The sequence below is a fragment of the Chiloscyllium plagiosum genome, unplaced genomic scaffold (genome assembly GCF_037043375.1).
Source record: "Chiloscyllium plagiosum isolate Xiang-an unplaced genomic scaffold, Cpla_swu_hap1 HiC_scaffold_2, whole genome shotgun sequence".
In the NCBI taxonomy this organism is placed as follows: Eukaryota; Metazoa; Chordata; class Chondrichthyes; order Orectolobiformes; family Hemiscylliidae; genus Chiloscyllium; species Chiloscyllium plagiosum.
This window is the reverse complement of record NW_028270140.1, coordinates 96,988,185-97,009,137: the sequence shown is the minus strand read 5'-3', so window position 1 is coordinate 97,009,137 and position 20,953 is coordinate 96,988,185. Positions and strand designations below refer to the sequence as shown.

At 40.9% G+C, this 20,953-nt stretch overlaps 1 protein-coding gene across 1 annotated transcript in view; it reads right to left on the bottom strand.

The window, feature by feature from the left end:
• LOC122559862 (solute carrier organic anion transporter family member 4C1-like) overlaps positions 1–20,953 on the bottom strand; it is a 175,808-nt gene that overhangs the window by 99,953 nt on the left and 54,902 nt on the right. Inside the window, exon 4 of the mRNA XM_043709986.2 lies at positions 7,216–7,312. Within this exon, the coding sequence (XP_043565921.2) occupies positions 7,216–7,312 (97 nt within the window). The remainder of the gene's footprint in view (positions 1–7,215; positions 7,313–20,953) is intronic.

Genomic DNA, 20,953 nt, shown 5'->3' with positions numbered 1-20,953 from the left:
GGCGGATAAGTGACATATGGAGTTCAACCTGGAAAAGTGTGAAGTGATTCACTTTGGAAGGTCAAATTTGAATGCAGAAGACAGAGTTAAAGGCAAGATTCTTGGCAGTGTGGAGGAACAGAGGGATCTTGGGATCCATGTCCATAAGTCCCTCAAAGTTGCCACCAAGTTGAGAGGGTTGTTAAGAAGGCCCATTGTGTGTTGGCTTTCATCAGCAGGAGGATTAAGTTTAAGAGCCACGAGGTTATGCTGCAGCTGGTTAGACCACTCTTGGAATATTGTGTTCAGTTCTGGTCCCCTCATTATATACTGGCAAGAAGCAAAAGAGGGAGAATACAGCAAAGTCCAGTTAGGTTGGTCAATGGATGTAGATACTGTGCAAATGCTGACAGCAGAACCTCATTATAATTTGTTCATCCGTTTGCCACTCAACGGCTGGCTCAATTCACAGTTTGATTTGTTGCATATCAGCAACAGGACGCTAGAATGGGGGAAGCTTGGCACACAGTCCAAGCAACTTACCAGGAGCCTTTGACAGCACCCTCCAAAACCATATACCGTTTAGGTCTTATTTAAGAAAGAATGTAAATGGGTTAGAGGTGGTTCAGAACAGGTGATAGTTGATGTAAGTTTTGTAATTGAAATGCTGTTTAACAAAAAGGAAATATAAAGTTGAACTTTATTACTTTTTCTGCCTCTATGTTCTGTGTTCTGGTTTATATTCCTGTGTTTTAAAATGGCACTGGAGAATGGCAACACAATACACCACTTTTCACTGTATCTGTAATATAATACAAATGCAATAAATAAATAAATAAATAAATAAATCATTGGACTTCTGGAAGATTCCGTCGTTGTGAACCTTTCTTTTTGTGACATTTTTAATGATTTGGACTTGACTGCAAAGATATGATTAATAAGTCTGTAGACGGTTAAAAAATGGTTTTCTGGTTTACAATAAAGGAGGACTGTAACTAGGAAAAGATAAGTATGCTAAAGTTGGGGTCGGAGGAAGGGGTGAGTAGACAATAGGTGGAGATAGAGCCCAGAGAAATAACAGCAAAAGGAATGGGTCATGGTCAGCCTGGGAGAATCAATAGTTGCTAATGGGGACCATTAGTAGTTGACAATGGGCTGGTTGTGGTAGCAGGCAATGACAAAGAGTGGTTCATGGGTATTAGGGTAAGGACATGGGAGAAGATGTTCAGGCCCCAAAATTATTGAATAAATTAAGTCCTAAAGGCTGGAGGGTCCCCAAACTGAAAATTAGATGTTGCTTTTCCAGTATTGTCTTCACCAAAACACTGCAGCCAGCCCAAGACAGATGTTGGCCAGGGAATCTGGTGATGTGTTAAAGTGGCAGGCAACAATATCTCTATTGGGTTTCCTGCTACTTTCAGCATATATACTAACATTTTTCTAGCTACAATAAGTTCTGAAGAGTCACTGGACCCGAAATGTTAACTTTGTTTTTTCTTCACTGATGCCAGACTTACTGAGATTTTCTAGCAGTTTCTCTTTTTGGGTTTCAACAAGTTGTTTTTTTTTGGGGTTTTTTGTTGTTTAGAGTCAATAGGAATCAGGGAGGAAACTCTCTGCTGGTTGGAGTCACACTTGAAACAAAGGAATATGATTGTGATTATTGGAGGTCAATCATCTATCTCAGGAAATCACTGCAGGAGTTCCTCAGGTTAATGTCCTCAGCATAATCATTCTTAAGTTGTTTCATCAAAAATCTCATTTTCATCAAAAGGTCAGAAGTGGGATGCTTGCTAATAATTATACCATGTTTAAGCACCATTTGTAACTCCTCAGATAGTGAAATTGTTTGAGTCTATATGCAACATGTCGTGGACAACATCTAGACTTGGGCTGAGAAATGACAAAAAACAGACAACGACCATCCCCCAATAAGAGAAAAATCTAAAGATCTCCCCTTGATGTTCAATGGCATTACCTTCACTGAATCACTAGTTAACAATATTCTGGGGGTTACCATTGATCAGAAATTGAACTGGAGCATCTGTATAAATACCCTGGGTGCAAGAACAGTTCAGAGGCTAGGAATTCTGTCATAAATAAATCAACACCTATCTCCAAATGCCTATCAACTATCTACAAGGCACAGGTTAGGAATCTGATGGAGTACTCCTCTCATGCCTGGATGAGTGCTCCAACAACACTCAAAATGCTTGACACCATCAGAACAAAACAGCACACTTGATTGGCATGACATCACCATCTTCAAAATCCATTGTCTTCAACAATGAACACAGTTGCACAGTTTGCACCATCGCAAGATGAACTTAAGTTCCACACCAACATCCTCTGATCAACTTTTCCACCCAAAAGGACAAGGGCATTGGATGCATTGGAACATAGTCTGTGAGTTTCTCTCAAAGTCAAGCAGCAACCTGACTAGGAAATATATCAACACAGGGTCATAATGTTTGAACTCTCTTTCTCACAGCATTGTGATGTCCCTAGACCACATGGAGTGTAGCAGTTCAGGAAGACAGCTCATCACCATCTTCTCCAGTGAAATTGGGGATGCCTCTCTAGTGACTCCCATATCCCATTAATGAATAATAGAAAAATAAACCTCAGAATTGCAGGCACCAGCATTAAGGGGCCAACTTTAACTTCTGAGGAGAAGGAGAGACCCTCAGAGAGTTCTCACTCAATTCTTGACATAGTGAGGATGAAATGAGCCTTAGGGTGATGGATGAATTGCAGCTGTCTCAATCATGGAGCACTCTCAGGCCACTCCTGAAATGGACAGCTCCTCCACAAATGCCTCAGAGACCCCAACTTTGGCAAAAACTTCACAACAGAGGACATCTGCCAACATTAATCCAGGCAAAAGCTCATAAGGGTCACTGGTCTGTGTCTATGATTAATGCAATTGTCACCACCTTGATGCAACCATCTGCCATAGTTTGAGAATTCTGCAAAAGGCTCTTTTTCTGCAATCAACCCAGTGCATAAAAATTCAAGGGAATTGTTATCTTGAGAGCAGCAGCAATAAAGAGAGGCCATGTATGCAGTTCAAATTAATCTCCCCAAACCAGCATTTCAAACAGGTATGTCACTAACCCCCTGGATAAACCCAATCTTGGAAGGTCCTGATGCTCTGATAGTTGAATGTAGGTCACCATTTGCCTATACACTGCGTCTGGATAGGATAGTGTTTTCTCCCTACCTTCGTTAACCTACTGTTGTGGCCTCTATCCTACTGGCCTATGTGCAGCAGCAGGACCCTTACCTGCTTGGCTACACGCTATACATATCCCTGGACAGCCGCTCTCCACTGTCTCCTTTTCCTTTTCTCCTTCTTTCCTTCTCAGTAGAGGAACAGCCTCTCCCAGAGCTCAGAGACCCTATCAGAGATCAAGAGCTCCAGTTGCAAAATTAAAGTTATTAAACGTCACTATGTCCCTGAGCAGAGGCCCCCTTCCTACTCAGGCTGAAAACATTACCCAATTTATTCAAAAATAAAAATCAACATTAAGATGCCACTTTCACCAACTGATTCCGTAGCTATATGTGCAATGGATTAACCACTCCTGCACCACCTCCTCTTACCTGGCGTGACTCACTTCCAATATTTTCCCATGTGGCTAACAAAAACAGAAGTGGGAGACCTGAAATCATAGTCGATTAGCAGTTAACATTGATCTTTCATTTTTTTTAAAACGACAAGCGAACTTCCAAATTCAGCATCCACACACCTTCTGTTTTTTGAGAGCAAGGCATCATGATATTTAATTGCTGACTTCACAGCATCCTGCCAAATTTTACCCAACAGCACAGAGAAAGTTCTATCTGATTTGCTGGTGTAAAATCTACCCTTGGGAGCAAGTGCTTTAATAGGAGGAGCCTATTCAGCCTGTTGAATCTATGCTGGCTCTCCTTTGAATAATCCAGTTTGTCTGATTTCTCCTGCTAACCCTGGAGCCTGAGGATTAATTTTGTTCAAATGCTCATCCAATTTTATTTTGAAATCTTTGATTGTTAACACTATCACCACATGGCAAATTCAAGGTTGTTGTATTCACTGGATAAAAGACATCTTCCTCACATTCCCTTGCATCTCTTGCTGTTTAAATTCTAATTTTTGTGCTATCAGCCAATGAGAACAATTTTCTTTGCTTACATTACCCAAGCCTGTTGCAATTCTGGACACTTTTGGCAAGTTTCCATGTAATCTCCTTTGCTGTAAGAAGAGCAAGGAGGAGAAAGTGAGGACTGTAGGTGCTGGAGATCAGAGCTGAAAAATATGTTGCTGGAAAAGCGCAGCAGGTCAGGCAGCATCCAAGGAGCAGGAGAATCGACGTTTCGGGCATAAGCCCTTGTTCAGGACCCTTATTCCTGAAGAAGGGCTTATGCCCAAAACATTGATGCTCCTGCTCCTTGGATGCTGCCTGACCTGCTGCGCTTTTCCAGCAACACATTTTTCAGCATGTAAGAAGAGCAATCCTAGTTTCTTTAACCTAATATTGTCGCAACATCAAACAACGATGAGTCAGAATACAGGGCTTGGTGATGTGGTGCAATGATAACAATCTCTCTCTCAAAGCCAGCAAAATAAATGAACTGATCATTGATTTCAGAAAGAAAGGAGGAGAACACGCCTCCATCTACATCAATAAAGTGAAGGCTGAGAAGGTGGAGACCATCAAGTTCCTAGGAGTGACGATAACCCGATAACCTGTCCTGGACTTTCCACATAGATGCAACGGTCAAGAAGGCACAATAATGCCTCTTCTTCCTCAGGCGGCTTAGGAAATTCAGCATGTCCATAAGGACCCTCACCAACCTTTGTACCATAGAAAACGTATTATCTGGGTGCACAATGGCCTGGTATGGCAACTGCTCTGCCATGACCGTAAGAAATTACAGAAAGTTGTGTGCATAACTCACACCATCATGGAAGCCAACATTCCATCCATGGATTCCATTTCTACTTCGTGCTGCTGCGGAAAGGCTGCCAACATCAAAGACCCATCCCAGCCCAGTAATGCTCTCCTACAACCTCTTTCATCAGTCAGAAGATACAGAAGCTTGAGCACATGCATCAACAGGTTCAAGAACAGCTTCTTCCCTGATGTTATTAGATTGCTGAATGGACTCTCTAACTTTAAGGAAAGTTGATCTTGTTAATGCTGATCTTGCTTCACACATGCCCTGTGCAGTGTAACCTATATGCCTCACTCTGTCCAAGTTTTTGTTTTAACTCTATGACCTGTACATCCTTGCGAACTATCCTCTGCCTGTACTGCTCATAAACAAAGCTTTTTACTGTACTTAGGTACCCATGACAATAAATCAAATCAATCAATTAATTTGAAATCATTTTGGTAAATCTTCTCTATATCATCTTCACAGCTCTCATATCCTTTCTTAAGTTTTATCAGAATTGACCATTGTCTAAGAATTGGAATCATACATGTTATGGACCAGGCCAGACCCCCTCAGACCCTAACTTTGCTAGTTGTTTTAAGCAGGTGTAAACTGGATATCCCAGAAGAGAATCAGCTGGTCAAATCACCTAGTTTTAAACAAAACAGAATGTATTTACAAGATTATCAAACGGAACACAAACAAAAAGATACCAAAATACAGAATAATGTATCCTATCCAAAAACCCAAACGATTATCCCAACTTAATGATGCCGTTGCAAATACATGCAACAATTCCCATAAACACTCCTTGGCAAAAAAGGTAAAATCAAGCACAAGTTCGTGCAGGATAGAAGTCAGAGAGGGAGTACCAGCCTGGACCTGCTTCTTTTGGTCCTGCAGCTTTTTTCACACTGCTGTTAAAAACCAAACCAAACCACAGAAAAGCTGAGCTGGGGGAACTGATCACTCGCCTTGCATTGTTCAAGTCTCTCTTTTTTTTAACTTGAAAGCATTCTGCCTGAGGCAATATCAAATTGGCGTTAAAACACTTCACCCCAGAGTTTTCGGAATCTGTGTCATTTATGGTCTCGCTGAAAAAAAAACGAAGGACAGCATAACCTTGTTAAAGGAGCAGCTTTGTCACATACATCAGCTTTATAAACACTGCAGAACTTTCTTGTTTTTTGTACTCATTGTACTTTAATTATCTACTGTCTCTATTAACCACCCCCTTAAACATGTCCTGCTGCCTTCAAAGATTGATGATACATGTATATGCAGATCCTTTTTTTCCCACACATCCTTCAGGGATGCACCAACATTTTATATCACTTCTCCAAAATGCATCACCTCACACTTCTCAATAATACATTAGATCTGAACTGATGAGTGAAAGATGAAGAGCACTAACAAAACATGGATTTTATAGCATTACACAATCAATAGCCAATTAACAAATTACCAGCAATATTTTAAATGTATGCATACATTCACATTATGCATCAAATTGTGCATATGTTAGTCATGAAGATTAAAGATAAATTCTGTTGAATCCACTCATCATCAACAAATAATGAAATCATAATACCTATATACAAAATGCATAACATATAATCATTTCCTATATAAAATGTATGAACTATCAGTATAACAAATAAATGATGTTAATTATACAACAAAAATATGCCTCCCTCCTGCTTGCTTCAGCATCAAGCTCCAACCCCATTTTGGCTCAGGTCAAGTTATATGCATGAGCCAATTTTGAAAGAAGGAAAGATTATAAATTAAGTATGTATTAAAAGAATACATGCTTGAGGCAAATTACAAATGGAAGCAATACAGAAATGAAGATTAAAAAAGAAAGAACAAATAACAGAAAATGAGAGGAACAGAAAAAGAGACTAGGAGTTGTAAAGATAATAACATGAGAAATTTATGTGTGAGAGATATAGAAGGAAAGAAGGATAAATTTTCCAATTTGTCATTGCTAAATAGTTCAAAATTCTAGTTCAGGGAAAACAGGAGGTGGACATGATAAAATGGAAGACAACAAGAAAAAGACAATGGATTGAAGAGTGGGAGACAAGCAGAGACTTAATTATGGTGCATAGTGAAATGGAATCTTTTTGAGAAATATCACAAAAAACAATTATTCACTTCAAAATAGCTGCTATAAGAGTAACCGTAACAATATCACATGGAATGGCCTGGTTGCACATTTATCTTATTAAGCATCAACCTGTCATCGTCCTGATTATCAACAATTAAGCAGAGAACACAAAAACAATAAGAAAATGAAAATCCACTTACTTGGAAATTCTATTAACATCAATATAAATGTCCAGCAACTGACCACCTAAGATATATCCAAACGCAGGGCCCAGAACTGACATACCACTTCCAATACCTGTAGGTTGTGACAGCAAATGTGTTTAATTATAAAATTATACACAATAATAATTTGAAAATACCTCATTTTGTTGTGATTTAAATTGCTCCTCCCTTATAAACTGTGTCTTCAGTTGCTTGGGCCATAAGCTCTAGATTTTGCTTCGTAAGGCCCTTCATTTCATTATTGTACTCCACTGCTTTCAGACATTCCTTGAAAATTTCTAGAAATCTGCCATACGTGATTCCATATTTGATATACTGTCATGAAGCATCATTGCCTTTTCTTATGTTAAAGGTGCTATAAAAATGCAAATTGTTATTACATAGTTGGTTAGAAGTAGAGTTAGTTAGAAAGAGAGTAACCTGTCACTGAGTGCAGCCAGACATATACTGTGAACTTGAGAATTTGCTGAGTAAAGAAACGTAAAAGTCTTTTTCTAAAATCTAATTTAGTTTGCATTTAGCAGTTAATGACAATTTGTTTTCAGTCAAGATAGTTAATTAAGTTCTAGTTTGAACTAGAGTTTTTGAGCCAGCGGTACTGATGTATTGCTGTTGAATTTCAACTCGAACAAATACAGGAGGTGTTACCAAGCATACAAAGTCATAAAGTAGGAAGAGAATAACTTGTCGCTAGGTGCAATGACTCATTGTATATAATTTGGGGGAGTAAGGAAATTTGGTGCATAAAGGGAGGAGATCCAGTCTAAATATCAGGCAGATTAAAAATTGAAAAAGATTCAGCAGCAATAAAATGTTACAAGTGAATAACTGGTGAGTATTACATTTGTCCTTGACATAGCAGTAAAGCTTTTAAGTACACTCTAAACCTCAACCTGAGCTACAAACCTTCACAAACCTTGCAGCTTTTAAGTATTTTAAGCTTTTAGTAGTAAAGCATATTAGGTATAGTCGAATTTATCAGTATTGGTAAAGTTTATTAATAGTATAATGTTTATTAGTTTTGGCAAGGCTTACTAACAATAGAAAATAAATGGCAGGCTTTTCTGACATTACATCTTGAGCTATGAGGGATCTGCATGATATAGATAGCCATTTGCAGCAGAAAAGCAGCAACCTGAACTTTGATTTTGGGAATGTGAATAGGAGCTAGTGTCACTAAATGATTTGGATGTGAACATAGGAGGTATAGTTACAAAGTTGGCAAATGACACCAAACGTGGAGGTGGAGTGGACAGTGAAGAAGGTTATCTCAGAGTACAACGAGATCTTGGTCAGATAGGCCGTAAGAGCATAAGACCATAAGATAAAGGAGTGGAAGTAAAGCCATTCGGCCCGTCGAGTCCACTCCGCCATTCAATCATGGCTGATGGGCATTTCAAAGCCACTTACCCGCACTCTCCTCATAGCCCTTAATTCCTTGCAAGATCAAGAATTTAAGTAGAAAGCATGTTGCCAGGTTGGAGGATTTGAGCTATAGAGAGAGGCTGAAATAGGCTGGGACTGTTTTCCCTGGAGTGTCAGAGGCTGAAGGGTGACTTATAGAGGTTTATAAAATCATGAGGGGCATAGATAGGTAAATGAACAAGGTCTTTTTACCTGAGATTGGGAAGTCCAGAACTGGAGAGCATAGGTTCAGGGTGAGAGGGGAAAGATATAAAAGGAACCTAAGGGGCAATTGCTTCACACAGGGGCTGGTGCATGTATGGAATGAGCTGCCAGAGGAAATGGTGGAGGCTGGTACAATTACAGCATTTAAAAGTTATCTGGATGGTATATGAATAAGAAGGGTTTAGAGGGAAATGGGACGAGATTAGGTTAAGATATCTGGTCGGCTTGGATGAGTTGAACTGAAAGGTCTGTTTCCATGCTGCACATCTCTATGACTCCAAGACTCTTTGTTGATAGAATATTTATTGACATAAGCCCACAGTTTAAGAGTATGCAGATGAGAGGGAAGGATTGACTACCGGAAAATCAAAGAGGAAAAGGCATGTAGTATAGGAGGCCTCTGAATGCATCCCACTCTCCAATCAATTGCAAGAGTTGATTTGATAGTAAGGGAAATAGATAGATGTTATTGTGGCTGCCGAAATAAGTCAAGATGATTCTTGCCTCTCTAGTGCCAGGGTCAGGGTCTTCACTGAATAGCTGTAGAGCACTATGAGGAAAGAGGGTGAATAGTCAGCAGTTGTAGTCCCCAGTGGCATGACCAACATACAGTTAATAATGTATCTGGTATACTAAGCTTTATTAATGTATCCAGTACTAAGTGCCATTCTTTACAGGTGAAAACTGCCTCTCTCAAAGAGTCATGAATCTATAGAATTCACTGTTTCAGAGTGCAAGGGATGACAGGACACTGAGTAATTTTAAGGAGAAGACAGAGGGCATAGCCTGAGGGTGAAGGGATGACACTTTAGAACTGAGATGAGGAGGAATTTCTTTCAGCTGGAGGGTGGTGAATCTCTGCAACTCACTGCTGCAGAGGGGTGTGAAGGCCAAGTCATTGCATGTATCTAAGACAGAGATAGATAGGTTCTTGATGGATAAGAGTTCCAGGGAGAAGGCAGGAGAATGGATTTGAGAACCATATCAACCCTGATCGAATGGCAGAGCAGACTCGATGGGTCGAAAAGCCTAATTCTGCTCCTATGTCTTACAGTCTTATGTCCTGCTCAGATAGGAAGACTGAGAAATCCTTTAATCTCTCTGTCATTCAGAACCAAGAATGTCCTCGACTAAGTAGAAAGGTATGTTTAAAACTGAGATTGGTCTGATGAGATGACTGATGCTGAACTAAGGATTGAATTTCAAAGCAAATTTCCAAAATGGTTCTCAGGGCTGAGAAAATTATAGGTCAAATATCACTCTACCCTGTGAGATGATGCTCACCAATTTGCTTATTCATGTTACGACAACTCCCTCTCTGCATATTCTTGAACAAAGTTAATGATGAAATAAAGGTACATCAATAAGGATTAATAATCTTACCAGTTACCATGCTAACAAGATGATGTTTTGGTGCGGTTATGGTCCTAAAATTAAATGTCTCCATAATGGTCTGCATAGGTTTAATTAAATTTAACAAAGCAGTGCACTGTGAGACTTGCCCAATGGGCTTATGGATGAAATTCCTTCAGCGTGATTCAGACAAATTGAGTGAGTGGGAACATACACGACAGATGTAGCATCATGTGGATAAATGGGAACTTACTGAAATAGATTGGCTGACTATTAATTAAATGGTGATAAATTAGGATATGTTGGTGTACAAAGGCACCTGGGTGTCTTTGTCCAGTGGTGGAGGCAAACCAGTAATGCTGTGAGCAGTTTTGAATGCAAATGGTAAATTGGTCTCCATTAAAGGAGGATTTCTGCAAGGATGCCTTGATGTTTTTGAACAGGATCTTGATGCTATCGCATCTGCAGTACTATGTGCAATTTTGATCTCCTTAACCGAAGAAAAGATGTACTTCTCATAGAGGGAATACAGTGAAGGTTCACCAGGCTGGTTCTGAGGATGATAAGTTTGTCATATGAGGAGAGGTGGGTTGTAGGCCTGTATTCATTAAAGTTTAGAAGATTGAGTGAGGACCTCATTGAAATGTATACAATTCTGATAGAGGTGGACATACTACATGCAAGTATGATGGTTCCCCTGGCAGCGGGGAGGGGTCTAGGTCAAGGGGTCACAGTCTCTGAATTCAAAGTCGACCAATTTGAACTGAGATGAGAAATTCCTTCACTTAAAGGGTGGTGAACCAGTGGAACTCTCTCCCAAGTAAGACAGTGGAAGACAAGTCATTGAATATATTTAAGAAATAAATAAATAGGTTTCTGGACACTAAAGACATCAAGATGGAAGAAGATGCTGGACCAGAAAAAGTTTTGAAAAGATTAATTAACTTTTGGAATTTTCAGAAATCTTAACACTGTGAATTTACTGATTATAGTGTAGGCACAAGCATTGTCTCCAGGAGGCAGCAGTTTCAAGTGCAGCAAGGTGGCAAACATAGATCAGCTTTATTATGTGTCTAGATTATTAACTGACACAGAACAGCATTAAACAATGATAGATAAAATAAGTTTTAACAGTCAAATAAGTGTGTGAAAAAATTTTATTATGTACTCAGATTACATTTTAAATTGAAACTGACCATAAACCATTGGTCACTTGAGTGAACATGAAATAAATTGGTAACATGGCATTCAGAATTCAACAGTTCAAATTAAGGCTTATGAAGTATGATTCAATCACTGAATATGTACAGGGCAAGTATCAAATAATAGATGCACTCTCAGGGATACTATCAACTGGAAGTGAACAGTTAATCAAGTATGTTGAAGCCTGTACATTCTCAATCACTCAGAACTTTGTACCTACTGAAAGAAAGTTTCAGGAGGAAAGACAGGCCAGGAATACGATGAAGAATGTATTCAAGACTGAAAATATTGTCTGGATGAAAGGCCAAACTATGTATCCAAATATCCAATATTATGTCAGTACTTTAAACAATGTGAACACCTCATGATTATTGATGACTCAATAGCCTTCCATGAGAAATTAGTTTCACAGACAGCACTTTGTCTTCATATTCTCCTAAAACTTTGCATTTTGGAAAAACTCAGTTTATAGAAACTATCGTTAACTACAATAAAAGTGCTGTAAATAGCCAAGAATAAAAATAATCACTCTTCTTTTCCATCAAACAATGCAAACATCAGAGCACGGATTTCTTTGAGATCAATGAAAATATTGAATTATTAATTGATGCTTATAATGGATTGAACTTAACCACTTGCGTACATTTGCAAACACAATAATTCAATTTATTAAAATAATTTACTTCTTACTTGGGATTCCAAACATTGCAGTGCTCCACAATTTGCAAATAAGCAATGTCAAAATTTTAGATGAAAATATGACTTTGTTTTTGTTACCTGTTACCCTCACTATCCCTTTTTTATTATTTGTTTAAGGGAATGTGGGCATCACTGGACATGATTTTGAAAACCTCTATCAAATATCCTCTCAGCTGTCTTCTTTCTTTCTAAAGAGAAGGATCTCAACTTCTTCAATCTATCTTCGTAACTGAAGCATCTCATTTCTGGAATCATTCTTGTAAATTGCTTCTGCACTCTTTTCAAAACATTTGGATCTTTCCTACAATGTGACACCCACAAATGTACATAATACTCCAAGTGAGTTCTAACTGGCATTTTATATAAGTTCAATATTGCCTCCTTGCTCTTGTACTCTATGTCCTTATTAATAAAGCCAAGAACACTACATGTTGAAGGAGCAAGTAATTTAGAAGACAAATTGACTTTAAAAATAGAGAAATCTTGTTACAACTGTACAGGGTGTTGGTGAAGCTGCATCTGGTGCCCTGTACAGTTCTGGTCCCTGTATTTAAGAAAGGATATATTGGTATTGGAGGCAGTACAAAAGGCATTACAAAAGTGAAAGGGCTGATTCATCGAGATTGGACTCACTGGTTAGATTTTGTTCATTAGAGTTTAGAGAATGAGGAGACAGTGAGGTCTGCAGATGATGGAGATCAGAGTTGGGAGTGAGTTGCTGGAAAAGCACAGCAGGTCAGGCAGCATCTGAAGAGCGGGAAAATCAACATTTCGGGCCAGAGCCCTTCATCAGGAACGAGAGTGCAGAGATAAATGGGAGGGGGAGTAGGGCTGGGGAGAAGGTAGCTGAGAGATGTGGGTAAAGGTGATAAGTCAGAGAGGAGGGTGGAGCAGATAGGCAGGAAGGAAGATTGACAAGTGGGACAGGTCATGAGGATGGTACTGAGCTGGAAGGTTGGAACTGGGTAAGGTGGAGGGAGGGGAAATGAGGAAACTGGTGAAGTCCACATTGATGCCCTGGGGTTAAAGGATCCCGAGGCGGAAGATAAGGCATTCTTCGTCCAGGCGTTAGGTGGTATGGAGTGGCGATGGATGAGGCCCAGGATCTCGCATGCCCTCGGCAGAATGGGAGGGGGAGTTGAAATGTTCAGCCACGGGGCAGTGGAGTTGGTTGGTGCAGGTATCCTGGAGAATGAAGGGTGATCTTGTTCAAATATACAAAGTTCTCAGGGGTTTGACAGGATAGATGTTGAGGGCTATTAGGAGTTGGGATAAAAGAGAAGTTCAGGCCTGAGGCAGATCAGTCATGATCTTATAAAATAATGTTAAAAATCACACAACACCTGGTTATAGTCCAGCAAGTTTATTTGGAAGCACAAGCTTTCAGTGCGCCGCTCCTTCATCAGGTGGTTGTGGAGAACAAGATCATGATTACAGAATTTATAGCCAAAGGAGTCCAGTGTCATGGAAATGTGATACATTAAACAATTTTAGATCAAATCTTTCATCTTTTAGAATTTGATATGCTGGTTTCTGTTCTTTGATATGTAAATTCCAGAACTTCTTTTAAATTACGTTCTCAAGATAGCTCAGCTTTTCTGATAATAGGTGTGAAGTCTGTCTGTGTCCAATTGTTGAGTCAGACGTGCCACAGCATGAAATTGTAATAACCTCCTCAGGAGACAGACATGGGCTAAAACAGAAAGGATACCGTTCGTTGTCCAGTACTTCCCTGCAGCCGAACGACTACGCCATATTCTTCACAGCCTTCAACACATTATTGAAGAGGATGAGCACCTCACCAAGACCTATCCCACACCTCCACTTCCCATCTTTAAACAACCACCAAACCTTAAACAGATCATTGTTCGCAACAAACTGCCCAGCCTTCAGTACAATGTTACAACCCTGCTATGGTGGCCGCTGCAAGAAGTGTCAAGAGTATTGACATGGGTAACACCATTACATGTGGGGACATCTCCCACCACATACGCGGTGAGTACTATGTGACTCAGCCAATGTAGTCTATCTCATACGCTACAGGCAAGGATGCCCTGAGGCATGGTACATTGGCGATACCAAACAGACGCTATGACAGCAGATGAATGAATACTACGCAACAATCACCAGACAGGAGTGTTCCCTCCCAATCAGGGAACACTTCAGCGGTCCAGAACATTCGGCCTCGGACCTTCGGGTGACCATACTCCAAGGTGGACTTCGGGACAAGAAACAATGCAGAGTGGCTGAGCAGAAGCTGATAGTAAAGTTCGGTCCTCATCGGAATGGTCTCAACTCATGTCACACCACAGCTGACCCCACTGCACTAAACACACACACACACATACACACACACACACACACACACACACACTCTCTCTCTCATAAGCACACGCATTCACAACTACACATGCACCCTCTCACAGACACATACCTCATCACACTCACACACAATTACCAAGCTTACACACATAGGCTTATACACACACTCTATCATGTGCACTCACACCCACAAGCACACACTCCCACACACACACACTCTGCTGCTCCAACACATGCACACATATAAGTTTTTGGCTTATATGTGTGCTCCAATTTGTGGTCTGATTCACTGTGGCAATGGAGGAGGCCGAGATTGCCATGTCAGAGATGGAATGGGAAGGACAATTGAAATAGGCGGTAACTGGGAGGTCAGGCTGGCCCTTACTGGCCCAGCTGAGATGCTCAGCGAAACATGCCCTTAATTTGTGTTTGGTCTCACCGATGTAGTGAACAAAGTTCAGGAACACACCGTAAACTCGGTTGGAGGAAAGGCAGGTGAACCTCTGTCTCACCTGGAAGGACTTTTTGGGCCCTGGATGGTGGTGAAGGGGATGGTTTGCTCGCAGGTTTATCTTCTTCTATGGTGACAGGGGAAGGTGCCAGGGTATTTGGTGGGGTTTTTGGTGAGGGTGGCGCAAACCAAGGAGTGGCGAAGGGAATGGTCCTTTGGGGTTGAGAGCAACAGGTGTTCACGTGGTGGGGTCGGATTGGAGTTGGCGGAAGTGTTTGAGGATGATACATTGGATACATAGACTAATGGGGTGGAATATGAAGACAAGGAGGACCCTCTCTTTGTTATGTTTGGAGTTTAGAGCAATGGAATGGTGGAAGTGCGGTGTAGAGTTGTCTGGATGACAAAGGAGGGAAAAGCACATTGACTAAAATAGGTGGACATCTGGGAGATAGAGATGAACACAGAGTGGTCAAGGAAGGGGAGGGAAGTGTCCGAGAGAGACTACGTGAATTTATGGTTAGGGTGGCATTGACTTTGCCAATAGTTTCCACTTGGTTCACCTCAGCTACCTCTCTCCCGTTCCTTGACTTCGCCATTTCCAACTCTAATGACAGCTTATGGACTGACATTTATGACAAACCCACAAATTCCCACCCATATCATGCAAAAACTCCAACCTGTTTTCCCAAGTCCTCTGTCTCCATCGCAACTGCTCTGATGTCCAACTCCCAAGCATCCCAGATGTTCACCTATTTTAAACAATATTCTTTCCCCTCCTGTTATCCAGGCATCCCTTCACTGCATCTCTCCATTCCCTGCTCCATTGCTCTAAACCCTGCCCCATCCAAACATAATAAAGACAGGGACCCCCCCCCTTGACCTCACTTTCCGCCCCACCAGTCTACACATCCAATATCATCCTCAAACACTTACACCAACTTCAACTAGACCCCACCACCAAGAACATTTTCCCCTCCCCACCCCTCTCTGCCTTCTGCAAGGGCCGTTCCCTTCACCACTCCCTACTTATTCCCCCCGGAACACTACAGTATCTTCCCCTGCAACCGTAAAAGATGCAAAACCTGCTAGCACACCATCCCCCTCACCTCCATCCAAGGCCCCAAACAGTCCTTCCAGGTGAGACAAAGGTCCACCTGCCTCTCCTCCAACTCAATTTATTGTGTCCGATGCTCCCAATGTGGTCTTCTCTACATCGGTGAGATCAAACGTAAACTCGGGGTATATTTTGCCAAGCATCTCAGCCGGGCCCATTTCAATTCCTCTTCCCATTCCCTCTCCGACATGACCATTCTCGGTCTCCTCCACTGCCACAGTGAATCAGATCGCAAATTAGAGGAATAATACCTTATCTTCTACCTGGACAAGGTCGTACGTACCACCTATATTCACCTATCACCACCTCACCACTCTGCCCCTCTCCCCACCCATAACCCATCTCCCCACCCTTTCTTTATCTGCAATTCCCCCTACCCCCCGGAACTATTCCTGAGGAAGGATTGTACCTGTACCATCAGACTTCTCCATCTCCTACTGCTATCTGTCTTGCTGTGTTCTTCCAGCCTCCTGCTTGTCTACTTTTGATTCCAGCACCTGCAGTCTTTTTGACTTTAACTAAGTTTATAGAATGGCGGGCAAGCTTGAGAGCCTGAATAATCTACTCCTGGTAGTATTTCTTATATTCTAATGTTCCTATGCATTTGCTGTTCTTGTCCTTCTTGATGGCAGAGGTTGCTAGTTTGGAAGGTGCAGTTGAAGGAGCTTTGCTGCACTGTATATTGTAGATGCACATACTGCCTCCACTATAGGTCGGTGGCTAAAGGACTAGATAGTCAAGGTGGTGGACAGGAGCCAATCAAGCAAATGGCAAAAGGGCAAAAAATGGCTTAAGCTTCATTGAAGAAACACAAAGACCTCAAACTTGCTTTTCTTGTAATCCCTTGTTACAGTGGACGTTTCAGCACTCTACATCAGCAACTCCCATGACTATGGCATCACTACAATAGCCTCAGCACTCAATACCAACAACTGCCAGGCACCATCCTACAACTCATTCATTTCATTCTCAACCACAACGTCTTAATATTTGACAACCAGTTCTTCATCCAGACATACAGAACGGCCATGGGGACCAAGTTTGCACCCCAATATGCCAAGATTTTCATGCACAAATTCGAACAAGACCTCTTCTCTTTGCAGGACCTCCAATGAACACTATATACCAGATATATTGATGACACTTTTCTTTCTCTGGACCCACGGCGAGGAATCACTGTAAAAACTACATAGTGATATCAACAAATTTTATCCCACCATCAGAATTCCATGGACTACTCTTTAGTATCTGTCTCATTCTTGGACAAACGCATCTCCATCAAGGATGGACACGTCAGTACCTCACTCTACCACAAACCCAAGGATAACCTCACAATGCTATACTACTCGTGCTTCCACCCTAAACATATTAAAACAGCCATCTCCTACAGACAAGCTGTACGCATACACAGGGTCTGTTCAGATGAGGAGGAATTTGAAGGTGCTGAAGGATGCTCTCATAAGAACAGGATTTGATGCTCAACTCATTGACCACCAGTTCCGATATGCCATAGTGAGAAACTGTAATGGCCTCCTCAGGAGACAGACATGGGATATGACCGATAGGGTACCCTTCGTTGTCCAGTACTTTCCAAGAGCAGAGAAACTACGCCATGTTCTTTGTAGCCTGCAACAAATTATCAATGAGGATCAGCACCCCACCAAGATCTTCCCTACAATTCTACTTCTCACCTTCAAACAACTGCCAAACCTTATACAGACCATTGTTTGCAGCAAACTGCCCAGCCTTCAAGACAACGTCGACCACAACACCATACAATCCTGTCATGGCAACCACTGCAAGCCATGTCAAAGTTTCACGTGGGAACACCACCCGCCACGTGCGTTGCAGGTACACATGTGCCTCGGTCAACATTGTCTATCTCATATGCTGCTACCAAGGCTATCCCGGGGCATGGAATATTGGTGAGACCAAGCAGACGCTATGGCAATGGATGAACGGACACTGTGCAACAATTACCAGACAGGGATGTTCCTTCCCAGTCGGGGAACACTTCAGCAGTCAAGGCCATTTGGCCTCAGGTCTTCAGGTGACTGTCCTCCAAGGCGGACTTTGGGATATGCAACAATACCAAGCAGAGGCTGATAGCCAAGTTCTGTAGCTATGTGCATGGCCTCAACCGAGTTCTTGGGTTCATGTCACACTACAGGTGACCCCACTACACTAAATACTCACACATACATGCACATATATACACACACTTTTACACATGATCACACTCACACAGACCCTCTCTCATACAAATGCTCACACACACACACTCACACACTCACATGCACACCCTCTCACAGGCATATACTCCATCACACTCAATCAAGCACAGACACACATACACTCTCTCACTCTCTCTCTCTCTCCCTCACACACATCCACATATAAGTTTACGGGGTGAATTTGCATTTGCAGATTTGTATTTGCAGATACATTCCGTTTTGTTCAAAAAGCACACAAACCATTGGCAATCAGTCCATGTCACGTTTTATTTATTCCTACTTTGGAAAGAGAACCAGTCTGACTCAGACAGGAATACAGACTCTAACCTCACACCTTTAATGCATTGTTTGAGCTGAGATGTCACCTTTCTTTTATATAAAACCTTGAGTTATCTTGGGATTGTGACCTGAAAGAAGTTCTGGTACTTACATACGAATGAATCGAAACCTGCAACCCAATTCTAAGTGATTAAAGACTTAGCAGCAATCTAGATTTGTTCAATACATCGTATCAGTTGTATGACACTTTGATCTTTTACTAAATATTCTATGCCGTATTATCCTGCCCCACTCGTTACCTGACAAAGGAGCAGTGCTCCAAAAGCTTGTACTTCCAAATAAACCTGTCGAACCGTAACTAAGTATTGTGTGATTTTTGATTTTGCTTTTATGAATTATTGATCTTCACGCCTAAAGAATGGTTTGTCAAACAGGTACAAGATTAAGAACACTGCTTCCATCTCTGTCACATGTATTAAAATGTGATGGTGAATGACTACAGAAGGGTACAACAATGATAGAAAGAACAAAAAGATAAGAAGCTTAAAACTCCATTAATGGACACATAGCACAAGAATTGCTGGAGCTAATATTCAGGAAGTGAAAAGATGTCAGGCCCCAACAAACAGAAGTTACAGATACTGAAAATTATCTCAAATTAAATCATATATGATTCAGATGGAATACGATACCACAAGGTGAAACAACACTGCACTAACATTATTGAACAAGAAGCCAATAGAAACATGGAGGCTCAGAAGAACAAAGCTCAATAAACAGGATAAGACAAATCACATCAACACAATGAACCATACAGAACATCCTTGACATCAAAATGATATCATAGAAATATCAGGGGGACTGGTCAAACCACCAGAGAGGCTATCCTGTAAAGGCTGAAAGTTTGCAGAGGGAGATCCAATGAATGTAAATATGATAGGAAAAAGACTTGGGAAATGTAGAGTCATGAGGTTAGCATCAGAATATAACTGATGCCAGAGTCACATGAGATGGTAGTGATCAAGAAGGTAGCAGATGCTCCAATTTTATGAAGAGAATATGTGATAATCTATCTGTAAACAATGAGCTTTTGTGTAAAAAGACTATGGACTAAGTAGTATACTTTTGGGTGAATAAATAATCCTAAACTTAGAACACACGACAATATAACAGCGTTTTTGTATGTGTAAATGTATATAAATAGTACATGTAATATATATAAATGGTTTACAATAGTTAGCCATTGAGGAAATTGTTTTCTGCATAATGTGAAACATAATTATACATAATTTCTTTATGAGCAATTAAAATTTTTCTGCACACAAAATTAGTTTTTGCCCCTTGCTATTTTGAAAAAATACGACAATTTCAAAAGACACAATCTTCAAAAAAAAGTTACTAGGTGTTGGAGCTGCCCATGGCTGAAGAGAATTGATAGCCGAGGCGGTTGTTTACACAGTCAGAATCATAGCCTTCATATACCTAGCAACTAGACAGGATAATGAAGTGCCTAATAGTGAGACAGGGAAAACATGCTATTTAGCAAAGTGTAGAAAATAAAGTCTGACCATAATTAAAGGCTTTTTAAAGTAATTGTCATTACATATTATGCATGTAGATTTACTGAAATGATAAGAACAGCTAACAAACTAAAGAAATTTAACTGAATTCCTTTAGACAAATGGCTGTAAATAGTAGCTCCATCCCATCAGCTAAGGGGATTGAAGGACAAATGGTGTAAACACTAAGAACTGAATGACGTACAACAAAGAGTATAAACAGATATCCTCGTGAAAGGACACTAAAAAACATACAGCATTGTAAGGGGGCAAATGCAAAACATTACATAATCATTATGACATTAGGAAAATAAACAATTGCAGTTTCACAAGGTAACAAAAAGCACCTACACAGAATGATGCTGCTGGCACGTGTCTGAGGAGGGGATGTCAATGTTGCACGTAATCATTGTAGTGCGGAATATATAAATATCCGGTACTTTATTGGGAACTGGTGAGTGTCTTGCAGTCTCTTGCCAGTGATCTCTCCCAGCCTGCGTTGGTAAGGAGTTCTAAATAAAGAGCAATTTGTGCAGCTGAACATGGGACTCAGACTGCTCTTTAAAATCTCTGTCCCCCAATTGGCACTGCGAGCAGGGTACTACACTTGTCTGCGACCGGTTGTGTAGGTCCTAATTGGGTGAGTATGTTGAACATTTCTATCCTATACAAATGCAGTAGTCAGTCCCAGCTGTAAGTTGTGGTACTAAAGTAACTAAGGGAGAGATTGGAATTGTGCTGTGTGAGATGGACCATGATTGGGTCCTAGTTCATTTCGGGAACAGTAGAGAGGCCTACAGTTGCGCAGTAAAATCCACACTGGGTACAGGAAAGAGCCCTACAGCAGGACAGTGACCCTAGTCCACCC